General features: G+C 42.6%; 1 protein-coding gene across 1 annotated transcript in view; it reads left to right on the top strand.

Annotated features, from left to right (window-relative positions):
- FGF12 (fibroblast growth factor 12) overlaps positions 1-16,304 on the top strand; it is a 102,341-nt gene that overhangs the window by 18,172 nt on the left and 67,865 nt on the right. The window contains exons 2-3 of the mRNA XM_062005524.1: positions 3,634-3,744; positions 11,396-11,499. Of these exons, the coding sequence (XP_061861508.1) occupies positions 3,634-3,744; positions 11,396-11,499 (215 nt within the window). The remainder of the gene's footprint in view (positions 1-3,633; positions 3,745-11,395; positions 11,500-16,304) is intronic.

Here is a 16,304-nt window from a genome sequence, read left to right as displayed (position 1 = left end):
AAAAGTTCTCAGTCTATTTCATTGCATTTCTTCTGTCAGGGCTTCCCAATTCCTTAATTGACAAGGAGACCTACAGGTTTTAAGATTTTTCTACAAACCGAGGTTTTCAGCATGTTTACTGCAGCATAGGAGATAGCAGTGCTGTAAGACTCTGACAAAATTGCTCTGTACATGAGAAGTGATGTTAAAATATATGATAGGACAAAAGTAGGGAGTCTTAAAATTCATGTGGAGAGTTTGGCCTCTGGGCTAAGAGGAAAAACCCTATCCTGTGATTATACAGTTCCCTCTTCAGGTGATAAGGCTGTAGTGAGCTTTGGGGAGAAAGATGAGTAAATCCTTGTTCTTTGTTAAAAGCTGCCTTCATGTAAAACTTTGTCTGTAGGCCTCCCTGCCACACTGCTTGCTGTGTGAATGGCATGCCAATATCTTGCTTTATGCCCAGACACGAGACAGGAGGCTCTCTGGTGGGAAGCAGTGCTGGCTGTTGTCACCAGCATAGCGGTGCCTGTTTGAGCTGTATCTTTGCAAACAATTAAGAGATGTAGGTGACTTCAGGATACTGTGGACCTGGTTTGACTTACCTATTGATTTTTCAGATGCAAAGGGAGCCCAGTTCAGATGTAGTGATGGCTGTACCAGATGAGATAAATCAACTGTTGCCCAGGCAACTCTGACCCTCAAGGACTGTGTTTGGGTTAGATGGGAGAACTCTCTGCTGCCTATGCATCTCTCTAGGCTGCTTTTGTATTTAGTTCAGATAGGTACCCAAAGGGGTACCTGAAGGTGGAACTGCTCACCAGTGCCTCTCTCCTATAGAAAAAAGAAATACAGAAACCAGGGAAGGAGATATTTATGTCTTCAAAGTGCTTTCTGACCCTTTGACGTTGGGAAAAGATGTTTACTGGCACTGCAAGGCATCCTAAATGAGCCTGGGAAGCAGGGGTGCTCCTACAGATCTGTGCAGCAAGGAGAGACAGCAACACTGCTGCTGTCAGGCTGTGTTAGGGCCAGGAGGAATGTGGTGGGTTTGTGTATGGCTAAAAGCTCTCTGCTTCACTCCCTTGAGTTTTACTTTGAGTTTGGGTAGGAACCTCAAACTTCAGCAAAATGGGTCAAGTCAGGGAAAAAAGCACATATAAGACTTCCCCTCCAACCTGTCTCCAGGCAAGCATTGATTCATAAAAGCCTCGGGTTATGAAAACAGCTTTAACAGTTGTTAAAGCTTGAATTGGACCTTGACCATGTCTGTCAGATCAGTAGCAAAAGGGATCTGGGACTTTAGCCTGCATTTTCATATGGTGATAACCTAGCCTTCAGGTGCAATGGTGTAGATGCAAAGATGCAGGAGGACCTCAGAAGATCTTGGGTGCTGTTCTGAAGCTCTAAAACTGACATGAAGTTCCTAATGCTGAACAAATTAGCTCAGTGTTTTACTTGGTAGGCTATTTGGTAAAAGTGGGAAAGGTTTTCACGTTGTTACAAATTTACTTGCATGATTGAAGTATTGTTTACACCCTAAAGAAGGAAAGGACCTTCTATCCTCTAGCTAAATCATCTTCCCAAGAAACGGGGAAAAGGTCAGAGTTGTTTTATATTTCGCCTCCTTATCCTTGAAGGGCTTTAAGATGAGATCCCTCCCTTTCCCAGCACACAGAAAACCTCAGGCTGCAGCAGCATCTTCTAAATCTCTCCTGCTGGGAGCAATTCTATTTTATGCAAAGCACCTAAATGTTAGAATTTAACTAGAGAGTAAAAATGAGGCTGAAACTCATTCAGGGACTCAAACATGGGTGTCTTGCATCAGACAGTGCCTATTATTGTCTTTACCATTGTAGTATTAGATAAAAGGGAAGAAGGGGACAGGCTTGGAGGGTGGTACAGTCATCTGTGCCTGAGAATATAGCTTTTCATTTCCTCTAGCTTTGATATGCTTGTTAGAAAAGCAAGTTAAATCCAGCTTCTGCATTCAACAAAATAGCTTATTTTGGTAAGAAGAAAGCAAAACACTTGGCTCAATCTAAGTCTCAGTTTGACATATATTGGCTTGGCCCATGTTAGCTCTCAGTGGATGGTCAGTGCATTGTACTTATTTACTGTCCTGTGGTTGAGTCTTGCTGGGAGAAAGCCAGCCTGTGGCCTACAACACTCTTGTTACTATGAAGTAACTTTTTTAATGCAGCATAGATATCAGTGGATACTGATTTATTCCACGGCTTCTGTAACTATGAAATGGTGCCTGACTCTCCCCTGGCTGGTGGAAGGATTGCTGAAGATGAAATCCTTTGTGCCTGCAGTCGGTCTATATCCAAAGTCTCCCCTTAGTGTGGGGGGAAATTTGCCTCCACAGAAGTGTGGGCTGAGAGTGCTGTCCTCAAATGAAAATTGTACTTTGTGGTGTAAAGTTGTTAGAGACGGGGGCTCCTGATGGAAACACTTAACACACAACGTGACCGGAGTTATGTAAGGACCATGGCTTATTAAACAGCCTCACTAGAGGCATGAAAGATGGGAGGCTGACTAGATTTTGGTATGCTACACTGGACTTTTTCCTGTCTATTGAGCCAGCAATAACTAGGACTTATTTACTTTTGGTGGGTGGTCATAGAACTGCAAACTCCTGTTAGCCAAGGAAGATCTCTGCAACCCAGCTAGTGTGTCTGTGTAGGCAGCTAACTCACTTTCCAGAAGTGATGCCTGTGACAAATTGTAGGACTTGCATGGTTAAAATTGAATTTCTATTTGACCACTTCATTTGTTTGATCAGCTGGATGATGGGGAGACAGTAATGCTTCAGACCTCTGTCGTGTGAAGTTCAAATTGCTTCTGCTTTTTTTGTGTGTTTCCCTTTTCCCCTTCAGCACAGGTATAAAATGTTGCAGAGGTAGAGAAGTCCCTAGCTGTGGCTGGCTCATGATGTACAAGGGCTGGTAAAGGACCCTGCTAGAGGCAAAGGGTGATTCTCATCTAACAGAGTATGTGGCACGTGTTGTGGGAGGGAGGAACATGTGGGGTTTTAAAACAGAGGCGTTTAAAGGTGCCCATAAATCCTTCAGAGGTCACTTTTGGAGGTGTCTCGCATCTGTTCCTTTCAGGATTTTGCTCCCAGAGTCCCACACAATTGGACTCATTCAGCACTCAGTTACTTTGGGTTTACATCATTCTGATAGCAGTCATTTAAATAGGTTTTCATAAAACTGGAGCTGGATGATACTGAATCAACCATACAGAAAGAAAGGTAGTTGGCTTCATAGGCAGAATAAGAATCAATAAGCAAATTATTTGCAACAGTGCTAGAAAATATTCCTCTGAGTGGCATATTCAGAATGCATAAGCTGTCTGAAGACTTTCATTTGGTAGGTAACTTCCAGAGAAGCAACGTTCCATAAATCTGTTACTTTCTGCTGCACCTACTATGTGTTGTGTTTTACCTGCTCATCTGATCTCAATTTTATTTGCCTCTACGTGTATGTATATATGAATATTTTACAACCACGCTTGAAAGGAATCACAGAAAGCTGTCTTGTCTGCCAAGCACTTCTACATTTACCCAGGGCTTAATGGGGGCCAAGCAAATTGAGTCTCTTGCTACTTGATGTATCTAATAATAATTATTTAACTTTTTTTTTGCAGAACCCCAGCTGAAAGGAATTGTGACAAGGTTATTCAGCCAGCAGGAATACTTCCTGCAGATGCACCCAGATGGTACAATTGATGGGACCAAGGACGAAAACAGTGACTACAGTAAGAAAAATTAGCCTGTTTTGCAACCCTGTTACAATCAAATGCATCACCTTGTGGGTGGGCAGCTTCATTTTTTTAAAAGATCAAAGCAGGAAGAAACCAGCTGTTTTCTGCACATTTTTTCTTTCTATCCTTCCCCTTTAAATCTTGCCTGTGTATTTTCATATGTTGCCTCTCTGATCTTCTTCCCTCCTGCCCCGATTCTGTAACTGCCATCTGGGTGGGGTGGAGAATAAAACCCATGATTTGAATTGCTGCCAGAAGAGAAAGGAGGTTATATTTATACACATGCCACGTGGGTAAAGGATATGGGGAATTCTCTCTCCAAGGAGCAGAGGAGAAAATGGTTTTTGCTGTTTTATCCCGAAAAATTCAGCAAACATCAGGAGTTTCCAGGCTAGAGAAAACCAGCTGTTCACTGAAGTCTAGTGCTTGAGGCTAATGGAAATGTTGAGGGTATTGAATGACCTTTCCAAAGAAGGCCAACTTCCAAAACCTATTCAAAGGGACTGGATTCATGCTGTCCAACAAAGGATAGCAGAGTGCAGCAAAGCCACACAGGTTTAAAAATTACATTTGTACAGGAGGTTCAAACAAATGCAAAGCAGTAGCCAGTCTTGCTTTTGCAGAAGTGGTTTTGCCAGTACCACAGCTCCTCAAAAAGCTAAAGGTGCGGGATATTTTCTACATCATCTTTTCATTTCATAGATGTCAGGTGGGTGCTTCTGAGTGGGCAGTAATAAGCTCAGATTCTTGGTGCCACAAACTGCATCAACAGAGTAGGGCTTCAATGTTCATTTGTCATCCAGTGTTGGTTTGAAGCTCCCCATGCCATCATATCTGTTCTGTCTAGCGTAGAAGGTGTCTTCCCGCTCATTATTAGAGATGAGCAGCCCATCTGTGGGGTAGAACTGATGGAAGCAAACTTTGTTGAAAGAACCTACACTTAATTTGGGGGTGAATCTTATTCTGACTCAAAGAAGGTCCTACCTGGATTGAAGGCATCAATCCTTCAGGAAGGTGGGGCCTGAACTGCAGGTGAGGAGTGTCTGCAGGGATGCAGCACATGGAGCAGGGCATTGATGTTGTCCCTATGGAGGTGCACTTGGACAAGTGTGCAAGGTGGATGCAGCCCCACATCCATGGTGTTTGCCCCATCCACGAGATGCTGGACATTGTGTGTGATGGGACTGTTCTGCTGCAGCCAGCTCATGGATGGGATTCAAGCATGAGAGAGGAGCTTTGGGAAGATGGCAACTGAAACTGTTGGAGGCTGGCAAAGCCTTTGTGAAGTGACCCAAGGGACTGCATTCACTGGAAACTTGGCCTGTCACAGATGTGAGTGGCAGATTTTAGTCCCCTTTTTCATATGCTGGTGTTGGCCAAATGAAATGCCACAAATCACAATGGCACAGCTTCTAATTTATGTTGGAGCAGGAGAATCCGTGGCCCACCATACTCACTTTTAACCTGTGAGAGACTAAGCAGGTCTCTTCTGCAAGAAGAGTCAGGACTTGTGTTTTTTATCAAGAAGGTGCCAACACGTGGGATGAGTTCAATGGGCTTTAGAGGGTGAATAATGACCCAGTGTTGAATTGTATTAGCTGCTTTTTCTTAAAGAAGACATAGGGTGTTTTCAATCTGCAGAAAAATCCCATTGGAGGCCAATTTGTCAACAATACATGAATTACTGCTAGAGATGACAGGAATTCATTACCCTCATCTATCAGTGAGGGCTGAACAACAAAGTAATGGACTTAAATGGAAGCAGGGGTGAGTTTAGGTAAGCAGCATAGGAGAATAAAATGTAAGAGCAGTTCTGCAATATTTCAGTCTGGTAGGGAAGACAAGGGAACCTGCTGCTGCCTGCAACTCAGCAGGTGCAGGGGAACCTCCTGAATCTCCATGACTGAGGTTGGGCCCCGCTTGCCCAAACAGTTCTTGTTTATGTATCGTGTTAGACCAGTTTGTCAAGGTTGTTGAGTACTTGTGTAGCACTTCCATCCAGTCTTTTTAATTGGAAGTAGATGTCCTGCAGGGTGCTTCCAGAGTGTAAGTTTTTCTGGTGAGATGGCAGACTTGCCTTGACTGCTTGGTGGAACAGGAAACATTGAGCTGAAGTATACTAAGCCACTTGCTCAAAGTCACAGGCTGTATTTGGGAAGTTTAGTGAGCTTTTGGAGAGCCAAAGAATTCCTGATCTCAGGGGATAACAAAAGGGGAAAAAGTCCAACCTGGTGATATTTGACTCTTGAAAATTAAATTAAGAATGTGCTTATTCAGTTTTTGTTTAACTTTTTACCACATGCTCTCCTTTATAAACCTTCAGGTTGAGGCAACATTTTTTTATTATATGAAGCTTCTACTTACAGCTACAAAGCACAATCACATTTTTCACTCTGTAAATACAGAAATAAATCATACTGATTTTTTTCCTCTTTCTGTTCCTTGAAACATCTCCATTTGTGACAAGAAAAAAAGTTAAAACTTGTCTCAGTGAATAGATTTACTTCATTGATGTTTCCTGGTTTAAAATAGTTATCCAAAAGATTCATGAGCAGCCAGTCAGAAGTCTGTGTAGTATTTCTGTGCAAGGGCAAAACTCATCAAAGACTAGAAAAAATATTTCCCTGTCCCTGGAAAGGAGTTAGTTAGCTTGCCTCTACTGACAGAGAAGGGCAATCTTGGTGGCCACGAGTCCTTCCCACCTTGGATGATCATCTATTCTCCATCCAAGAGCTGTCCTACCGCAGTTAAATACTTGGACACTGTGTTCCATACATCACTCTGTTCTGTAGCCACACGTTGATTATTCAAATTAGCATTACAGAGGGAAGCTTAATTTTCATGGACTACATTAGGTTGGTTTACTCTGGCAAAATAAACGTTTCAAATGAGACACGACATGTCCCTCAGATCCGTCTGATGCAATTAAAAGTTCTAATAAAATCCAGATATTTATATAAGAGGAACTGCTAATATTTAAGCAATTTTAAAATTAATTATCTGGTGCCTATTTTCTGTGTGTGTTCTTGAGGCTGATGGCATTTATTTTCCACCTCCTCTCACTTAAAGAAAAAGAACCCCCAGAAGCCAAGTTGTAATGGCATTTGAATGGGCAGGCAGCCAGCTTCCCGCAAAACGGCGCTTGGGACATCTGTTCCCTATTCCATGCAGTTGAAGACACGCCATTTTACTGTAAGCAGGAAGGCAGATTCTCTGCCTACTTCTGCTGGGATACATGGTGAATTTTCTTTTAACCAGACCACAGTTTCATGGTGTATGATGCCCTTATGTTTTGAGTTATGTTATATGTGAACTTGAATTTGAGGCAGTATCTTTTTCCTTCCAACTGCACTGATCTCAAATGGCCTTTTGGGGCTGAATGTTGCTGTTAGTGCTTGCATTATTATTGCTCATTCTTGGGCTTAGCAGGGTAATGCCCCTTCTTTGTGAGAGCAACTGGACTTCTTCCATTGCCAACATAATTCTGCTGAACATCTGAAAAGCCTCAGCAAATGGACAGTACATAAAGCATATGTCAACTGTACTGACTAGATGGAAACAGCCTCCTACCATAGCTTGGATATTGTTTGAGGCTTTACAGACAGAAACATAAAGATTAAGCCTGGTAAAATCTCTGGAGGTCTCCAGTCCAACATCCTATTTGGAGGAGCACAGAGCCTTGTCTAGTGGTTTCAAATGCCTGTAGGAGTGAGCCATTCCATAGTTTCCTTGCCTCTGTTTCTAGTGCTGCACTATGCTTGTTGTAGAGAACTTTTGTATATCCAGTCATAATGTCTTTGAGGCTTTTGTCTAGTGCCTCTTGTCCTTTCATTGTATTCCTCTGAGAAGAGTCTCTCTGGCTTTCCCTTTGAGCTAAGCAAGCCCAGTTTCCTCCGTTTCTTCTCTCATATATTGCACCACAGCCCCTTGATCATCTTAGCAGCCTTCCTTACTACCCTCAGCATCCTAAACCTCCCCATCTCCTGGTGCATCAAGACTTCCATTATCTGTTGCATCCTCCATTAGTTCTTCATGTGCTGCACAAATAACCTGCTAGAAATTACTTTAGGTCCTCTGGCTTACTACTGCTTAAATCAGCTGAGCATATGGACCACATCTTATATATGGCACATCTTGCCTTTTCCATTTCTATGATTAAGCTAGCTCAGACCTATAAGTATGCATTCAGATTTAAAGACCATATTATGCAGGTGATAAAATGTGATAATGTAACAGTGAACAACAAACTTAGGGCCAAAGAGTTTAAGACTGGAGTGAGCTAAAAGTGGTATTGTCAATAGCAGGGACAAAGGGACATCTACTAAGGGTTCACAATGGTAAGACGTAATGAAGGAAAATAGGTGGAAATGTTTAGTGTCTTAAAGATATTTTTCTCTTCTGCCCATGAAATAAAAGAGCATGGCCATGTTGTGCAGTTGCAGAGAGCATAGAAGATGACCCATTGGCAGTAGAAAGGTTTTTTTTTAAAAGCATTTGTTACATTTTCTCTTTTTTACACCAGCAAACCCTATGTCAAGTTCTGCTCTCTACACCCAGTCCTCTGCTCATCTCTAAATCTGCTCTTTCACGTTAACCAGAGTCTCTTTTCTTGAATAAAGAATGAGACATCTTGCTTTTGAGGTTGGTTGAGGATTTTTCCCCTGTATTTTTACATTCTTATAGTAACTCTTCTAAGCTTTTAAATCTCTTTTAAAATAAGATGAAATATTAATTTGGAAGTATGATAACAAAAGGCTTAAACTTCTTCAAAGATGTTTCTAGATTTTAGTGCAGGAACAGCTCTGAGAATGTACAAGGTCTGATTGATCCAAACCACTTTTTTAGTAGAGGAAGACATTTGTTTCACAAAACTTCTTTGGCTGGTTACCTATGTCATAAGCACATCCTCCTGCTTGCCTGCTCATTTACCCCCTTGCTCTGCAGTATGTTGCAGGAGATGCCTGAAAGCCATGACGTGGGTATTGCTGCCATGGTCTGCTACGGGGTCCTGGGGAACTTGGGAACTGACAATGGACTTGCTGGAGCAAATGAGAATTTTTCCTGTGCTCCCTTAGCATTTATAGGTAGAAAGAGAGATTTGGAGATGTGATTGCTTCCAAGTGGGGCTTTTCACCCACTAATTCTGGGTATTATCACCTCACTGTGTAATGAATGCTTTGAATGGTCTGTCACAGTTTTCTGTGCAAGACAAATTGGCTGTAGGGAGTGAATGATGATGCCCATTTTGTTTCATTATTAGCAGTAATGTACTCCATTTTTCAGTGGAGGGGGGAATTAGGGAAGGGGAATTGCTTATAAATAGACTTGTTAATTGCAAAGAGGTTTAGACCTTCATGGCAGTGAGAAAATGATAGAAATATAGCTTGCTTTGACGAGTGAGCTTTTCAAATAGAGCAGCTCTACAGTGCTGAGTAGCTACTGTGGAGTATGTTTATCTCATCTGGGGACAGTATCAGAGTAGCACTGTCCTTGATTCACAGTTGTTCACAGCCCAATACCCAGGCTGGACTTCATTTGCTGTATACATCTCTTGACATCCTCCCACGAAATGACAAATACAAGCGCTGGATTTTTTAGGACTTCGCACATGTTCTATAGGTTTGGGTTTTTTTACTGAATATGGTGCTTAAAAGCCTGAAAATATACTGAGAATAGGTTTCTTTTCACCAGACTTGAGTGTCCTTGATTTTAGGCAGCTCACTGAGGGAAGTCATCTAGTCTTCCTTGGAAATTGAGTGAGGGGAAAAAAGGGCATTTGAGTGAAACTGGGACTCAGGGATCCCATTTTGGAGACAACTCTGAAACCAACTCAGCCAAGGCACTCACTGGACATCTTGAGCAAAGTGACTTTTTGTCTTCTGTGGGTTTTTTGCAGGTTTTACTTTTGAAAAGGTATCCACTACTGATTTTTAACCAAATCCACGAAGAGTTCAGGTTGAATGTAACCAGTTTCCCATTATATTTTGCACACCTTTTGGACTTTGCTTTTTTTCTTAGAAATTGTTCAAGTCCTTGTTCAGACTACAAAGTCTGAACCACTGACTGCAAAGAAAGAATCAAGCCCCAGTTTCAGGTTTGAGGTGTTTTTTTCCTGTCTTTTCTCTCCACGTTGGCTGTAAATGGTTTATTTTTCGTGGAAAAGAATCCATACACACTTATCTCCTCCCCTCTGCAGTAATTCACAGATTATACATTAGGGTGGCTCTTGGGAAGAATCTTGTGGTTGAGATAAATCCATGCATAACCTGACACGTGCACATCTAACCAGTCTCTTTGGGGCAGGGGGTTCATGTTGAGCTGGACTTGATTCCCACCTGTCATACCACGATTAACACTAGCTTGGTCTGATGAGCTATAGCATTTTAAATAGGCCATTTCAGCAAAAGTTCTTTTATACTTTAGAGCTGATGTTAAATCAGCAGTGGTCCATCTCCCAGGGAAGGAGAGACTGGGAGATGACACAGTGAAGGAGGATTGTTTCTCCTACAACTGTTATGTGAAGATCCCTTTGTGCTGTACTTGCTCCATGGGATGTTTCAGGCATAAAACCTACCTCAGGATTAGAGAACCAGATAACAATCTTCTTGTTTCAGGGCAGATGTGTGGGAAGAGACCTTGAGTGAAGTATTTCCCTTATGTTCGTGCTCATTTTTCTGCCTGACCCTGTGCCCATCTTTTGTTGAGTTCACTGGGACACGGTCTGCTTAGCATTTTGTAAGCTGAAGCACAAGGCATCCTACAACATCTGGCTGCTTTTGTCCTATAAATATCAGTGGAAAGCCATGCTAATGCCTCAGTGCTCAGTCTATGAGCATTGACACTCCTCTCCTCTTTGTGTTAGAAATGTAGCAAAAGCCTGATGGTGCATTCATGTGTTCTCCTCCTGGGAAAGGTCTTTCAATGGGATACAGGGTCTACTTAGAATCAAGCAATAAAGTAACTAATTGGGTGGAAGTGGTTGCAATGCTTTTGCCAATAAGATTGTTATAAAATTGAGTATTGAAAGGTCTTGTCCTCTTCTGTCCTATCTAGTGCTGCTTCTGAATTGAGGAGCAATGCTCAGGTTCTAGAGTGGAGCACTGTCTCTTCCCAGGCTGCTTCATTCCCTTGACAGCAGGGATCACAGGGGTAGACACACAGTCAAGTTAATTTGCATCCTTCTGGCCATGGTCTCTGTGTGTATACGCTTTCAGCATATGGCAAATGCAGGAAAATGTGACTAGGCTTAAATCTGTTTCAGGGTGAATCAAACAAGGTCATGTTGCTGCATTTGCCAGGGGCAAAGGCATGTACGTGTGCAGTCGCCGTAGTTCAGCTGGCCTGTGGACAGCCTTTGAGATGTGCCAGCTTGGGTGCATGGATGAGCCCTTGGCACTGCAAAGGCAGTGATCAGACAGACTGATGGGGGTGTTAAGGCTTCTGAGAGGCAGCCAAATTCAGTACTTGTAAACATTGCCTTTTATCATTAGCCTCGTGGCTGCAGATCTTGTAGCTGGAAGCAGGACTTTTGATTCTAGTTCAGTATCTCTGTCTGAAGTGGGGTGGGCTGGCCCTGGGGCAGAAAGCAGCAGTGGCCACACAGGGTGATGTCTCCATAACCTTTGCTTTTGTTTTCCTTCTGCAGCCCTTTTCAATCTAATTCCTGTGGGTCTTCGCGTGGTGGCAATCCAAGGGGTGAAGGCAGGTCTGTACGTTGCCATGAATGCTGAGGGATATCTCTACAGCTCAGTAAGTACTTTGCACTCTTGAGTTCATGGAGCAATTTGGTTTGGTGGGAGGGAGAGAGGAGGCTGCAGTGAGACTTGCAGCTTGTTCTGAAAATGGTCACGTATCATCAAACCTTTAAAAGCAGGAACGAGGGGAGCTTCTGCAAGGCCATGCAATATTCACTTTAAAGTGTCTCCACGGAGATTCATGGCAGTATTTCCTGACCTGTGATGATACACTTTGTGTTCCTTTGAGCAGTTGCTTAATGTAGGTCACGTTGTAGAGGAAGTGGTGTGGTTTGCTGGTTATATTCTGGTTTCACATCTGTGAAATGGCATGGACTGAATGGAATTGCTTCTGAATTGTGCCTGGATGATAGGTGGTGCCTCAAAGGGTCCTATTCTGCTTTTGACTGCAGTGTAAATCCGCAGCAATGCGCTGACTTCATTGAAATGGTTCTGGACTGTTCTGTTTGCAGAGTGCTTTGGCAGAGCAGAGTTTCCCTGTATTTGTGTGGTCTTTTTAATACACATAAAAGATAAGTGAGGCATTTTTTACTGACTAATTCCCCTATAACTTTCTTAGATGGCATGAAAGGGCATGAGGTTATTCATAAGATTCTCATTTGAAGTAAGTAATTGATTTTCACAGTGAATAATTGATTCAATGATTTATTAAATATGGCAGCCCTTTGCCAGAATTTTTTATGCTTCAAATAACTTTGCTCTAGTTCTACATAGTAAAAAGTGATAGTTAATAATACACTTCTCATTTCTGCACTTATGATATCTTTAAAATGTATGGCCAAGATTCTAATCTCATCTGCCTTTGTGTAAATTTACAATGCAGCAATTCTACTCTTGTCTAGGCATTTACTTTGCTTTATAAGCGTATGTGAGAGTAGAGATAGGACTGCTGAAAGGACAACAGTTTGAGTTGCTCCTGTGCAATTTTTCCTAACTCTTAACCATCTGTGTATGTTTCTGGTCAGTTTTGAATAGCTCACATGGTTGGGACTTCCCCCTTTCCCCCAGGAGGTAACAAAGCTCTATCTCCCCGGTGGCTCAGAGTAAAAGAAACAGCAAGTGGATGTGTTAGTATGCCTGGCAAGAGAGGTCTCAAAACTGGCTGCTTGTCAAGAAGAGACAGAGAGATCAATCTGGATCTCTGTGGATGCCAGACGCTTCCTGTTCTTTCATAGCCCAGTAAACATAAATGACTGCTGCTAAATAAATTACATTGGTTTACTAACAATGAAAACTTCCTCTTTTTGTAAAGCTATCAGAGTCCTAAAGGTAATACCAATCATGGTGTGGTACTGCATTATCATGCATGCTTCCCTTTAGGCACAGTCAGGGCATCAGGACTGATTGCCCTGTGTTTGTCTAGTGCATGGGCACAAAGGGCCCTGGCCCAGTGCTGAGGCTCCTCATAGCACCAGTGCCCTGTAAATGGGGACTGCAGGAAAGCACAGAGCCCTATCCAGGCTGGGAAGGGAGCTTTTTGGAGCAATGAAGCATCAGGATTTTCTGAATAAATAGTGAAAGACAGTCAAAGGTGAGGGGCTTGGGCAAAAGAAGAAATTGAGGGTTGGAAATGTCTTTGACAGCTGAGAGATTAGAGATGATGCAGAGGGAAAGTATCTCTTGCTAAGCAGTAGGGAGATGATAACAAGTGTGGGAGGGACAAGAGATGGTGGGCAGTGGGAGGACCAGGTTTCCAGGAAATATATCTGCTAGTCATGTAAGAGTCCTAAAAGACACCAATTCATACATGTTTTCAAATGAGTGGTTTAATGGCTTGCTTATTCCCAGCAAGCGTGACTGTCTTAAGTAGGAAAGTTAATCAGGGAAGGCTAAGAATCTACTGTGGTCAGTGGTTAATGAGCTGGACCTCATTACATGCCGTGACTTGATGACATTCAGCTCTGTCTGAACTAATAAGAGTTAAACTGCTCATTTCATCAACATGATCCAAGATTTCTGCTTGCAATCAATGAATGCTACTGGCCTACCTCTGCTCCAGGGAGATGGAACTTACTGGACTCTGTGTTTGGGGTTTTTTTTTTTGCCTGGTATTGACTGGTGGCTCTGTCTCTGTCTTACAGCAGTAAATCAATTAATTCTGTGTGCCTTGGAGCATACCTCAAAGCAAGAAAAAAGAAAATTTGTGGATAAATGTTATTAGGAGCAGGGAGCATAGGTCAAGCCATTGATAGCATCAAAGACCAGGGACGAGACCAATGTCCTATAAAAGAACTGGATATTGCTGAGAAGAGCTCAGCCTGTTCAAGCAGTCTCTTTTGGATGCTGCAGCTTTCTTTATGGGGCTGAGTTCCCTCTCAAGTCTGACATTTGGCAGGGCTGTGTCAGTCTCAAAGATTCTGCTGGGGAATTGCTTTGGCAGCCTTGACAGTCTGTTCTTCTCTGGGGCAACCAGGGCCACTGGCTGTGCCGCCTGGACCTGAGTGCTGCCCACACCAAAGGACGTGTTTTCCCTGTTCCTTTGCTTGGCAGACCCTGAACTACAGCTTTACTGTATCTCAGGCCATTTTCCTTTGGTATTGTGCATGTATCTGTTTTTTCACTAGCTTTTTCTAAGGGTTTTCTGAAAAAAATGGGTCAGTATTCCCCATAGATTTTGTTCACTCATGCAGATCTATTGATAAATCAACTGCTTGGCTGCCTGCTCTGCTGTCTGTCCCAGACCTATTCCTACTAGGACTTCTTGAAACATCCTCAAGCCCAGGACTGCTTTCAGATAAAATGCAGCTATCGACAGAATATTTTTGTGGGTTTTTTTCTCCTCCTCTTGAGCCTGGATTGTGGCTGTAACTACACATCACCATAGTGGGTTTGATTTTGTTTGGTGAGATTTTTTTGGTGACATTTAATTTGTGTGCATCAGTTAAGACCTTGGCTGACATCCTCTGCCCTGTATAAAACCAGAGGCTATTATCAGTCTGTTCTCAGAGACAGTTTGTGCCAGCTTCTTCTGAGTTTGGGCCAAGGGGCTCTTGAATGAATGGGTTTAGAATAACTAGCCCTCAGAAAAAGTCTTCCAGGTGCCAGCCTTGGTGAGAAGGCTCTTTGCAAAAACAAGCAGGATCCTCTTTTGTACTCATCCACATTCATACCTTTAGCAATGAGTTTCCTCATCTCTTCTGCTCAGTTAGGGATGGATAGGTACAGTGTGGGGTTGAGTTCATAGAATCATAGAATGATAGGGGTTGGAAGGGACCTTTAGAGATCATCTAGTCCAACTCCCCTGCAGAAGCAGGTTCACCTAGTTGCTGAGTTGAAGCCGTCTATGGATCTCTAGCCAGCTTCAGAGGCCTAAATGCATCAGATGCCGAAGCACCTCTGCTTGGGAAGCAGCTGTTTGACTCCTGTGCATTTTTTACTTGCACTAGATACCTGATATTTTCCATACCAGCTCATAGCTATCTGTGAGGTCAGCTGGGGAAATAGATGCTTAGTAGGCAAGAAAACCAATCCTTGGTCTGAGGCACTTGACTTTGCACACACAGTAAGATGCAAAACACAGTCTGCATGGCAAGCTTGCAGTCATTGGTGTGTTCCTATTTGATTTCTTGTAATGTAGAGCAGCTGTTAATTCCCTGATGGTGCATAAGGTTGTTACCAACACCTGTTCTGGGAAGTGATGTGACTCTCCTGAGATTCCTCTGCTAGCATATTATGCCAAAATAAAAATATACACAATGAAAAGAAGACAGTGGATATTACCTTTACTGTCCTAGTGAGTTTACAGCCTAATCATAACAGAAGACGCAGAACATGCTCTCTTGTCTCTGGAGTTAACAGTTCCACCAAGTTAATTCCTACTCCATGTGACCTTTTTCTGTGACGTTTCTCTCAAGTGCCCCCTTTTCTCTCTGTTGCCTCTACTGCAACAGCTCGCAGGGACGTGGGGAAGGGAGTGTCTGCAAACTGTTTTGACTGAGGGGCATATCTGCTTCTTCTGGAGCAGATGCTCATCATGGGGCTGTAGAGCCTCCACAGGCCCACCCAATCACTCCAAGTACACTAAAATTGCATCTCTCAATATGATATGTATAATTCAGTGGTGTTACAGCTGGGATTGGTTTTGCCCCAAGTGCATAATGCTTCTCTTCTAAAATGTACTACTCTCAGATATTCCATGTCGTTTAACTCAAAGTTCTAATTATTTTTTAAATGGCAAATCGTGATACATAATTTATTGGAAAGGCTGAGAAAACACTACCAGAGATACAGAATACAGAGGGGGGAAAAAAATGGGTCGCTTCCGAGAGCTCAGTATGGTTTTACGGTAGAAACCTGTGAGTTTGAAATGCTGAAATTAGAGCTTGAATCACTTCAAAGATTCCTGCTAATAAGGCAATGATTATGCACAAAAAAAAAAAAATCTAAACAGCATTGAATAAAAAAACCCTCAAGTCATGTTAAGAGCTCAGTGTGCCTTTGCATTTTCTTTTTCCCTGTTTTTTTCCTGCTCTGCCGTTTTGCATAATAAACATGTCTTGCATAATAATAAACAAGCATCTGGGGAAGTATGTATATTGACTGTATTTTTTTTTAATCTGCTTGCAATGCTCTAACTATTTTGCTACAACTCCTCTAGGGTTGCTGCACTCTTATTTACATCATTTCAAGGTCAGGGGCTGGAATCAATGCTGCATTCTCTCTCTTAATAGGCTTGGGGTGTTAAACCTGCTCCTGCCAATACCATTTTTGTAATTCCATTTTGACCTCCAGTGCTGCTAGCTGACTTGGTCAGAAGTGCAAATAGGCCAAGCAGTATCCTGGACATCTCTCTTTTGCAAA

This window comes from Colius striatus, chromosome 12 (genome assembly GCF_028858725.1).
Source record: "Colius striatus isolate bColStr4 chromosome 12, bColStr4.1.hap1, whole genome shotgun sequence".
NCBI lineage: Eukaryota > Metazoa > Chordata > Aves > Coliiformes > Coliidae > Colius > Colius striatus.
Note: the sequence above shows the minus strand (reverse complement) of the source record. Positions and strands in the feature narration are given on the sequence as shown.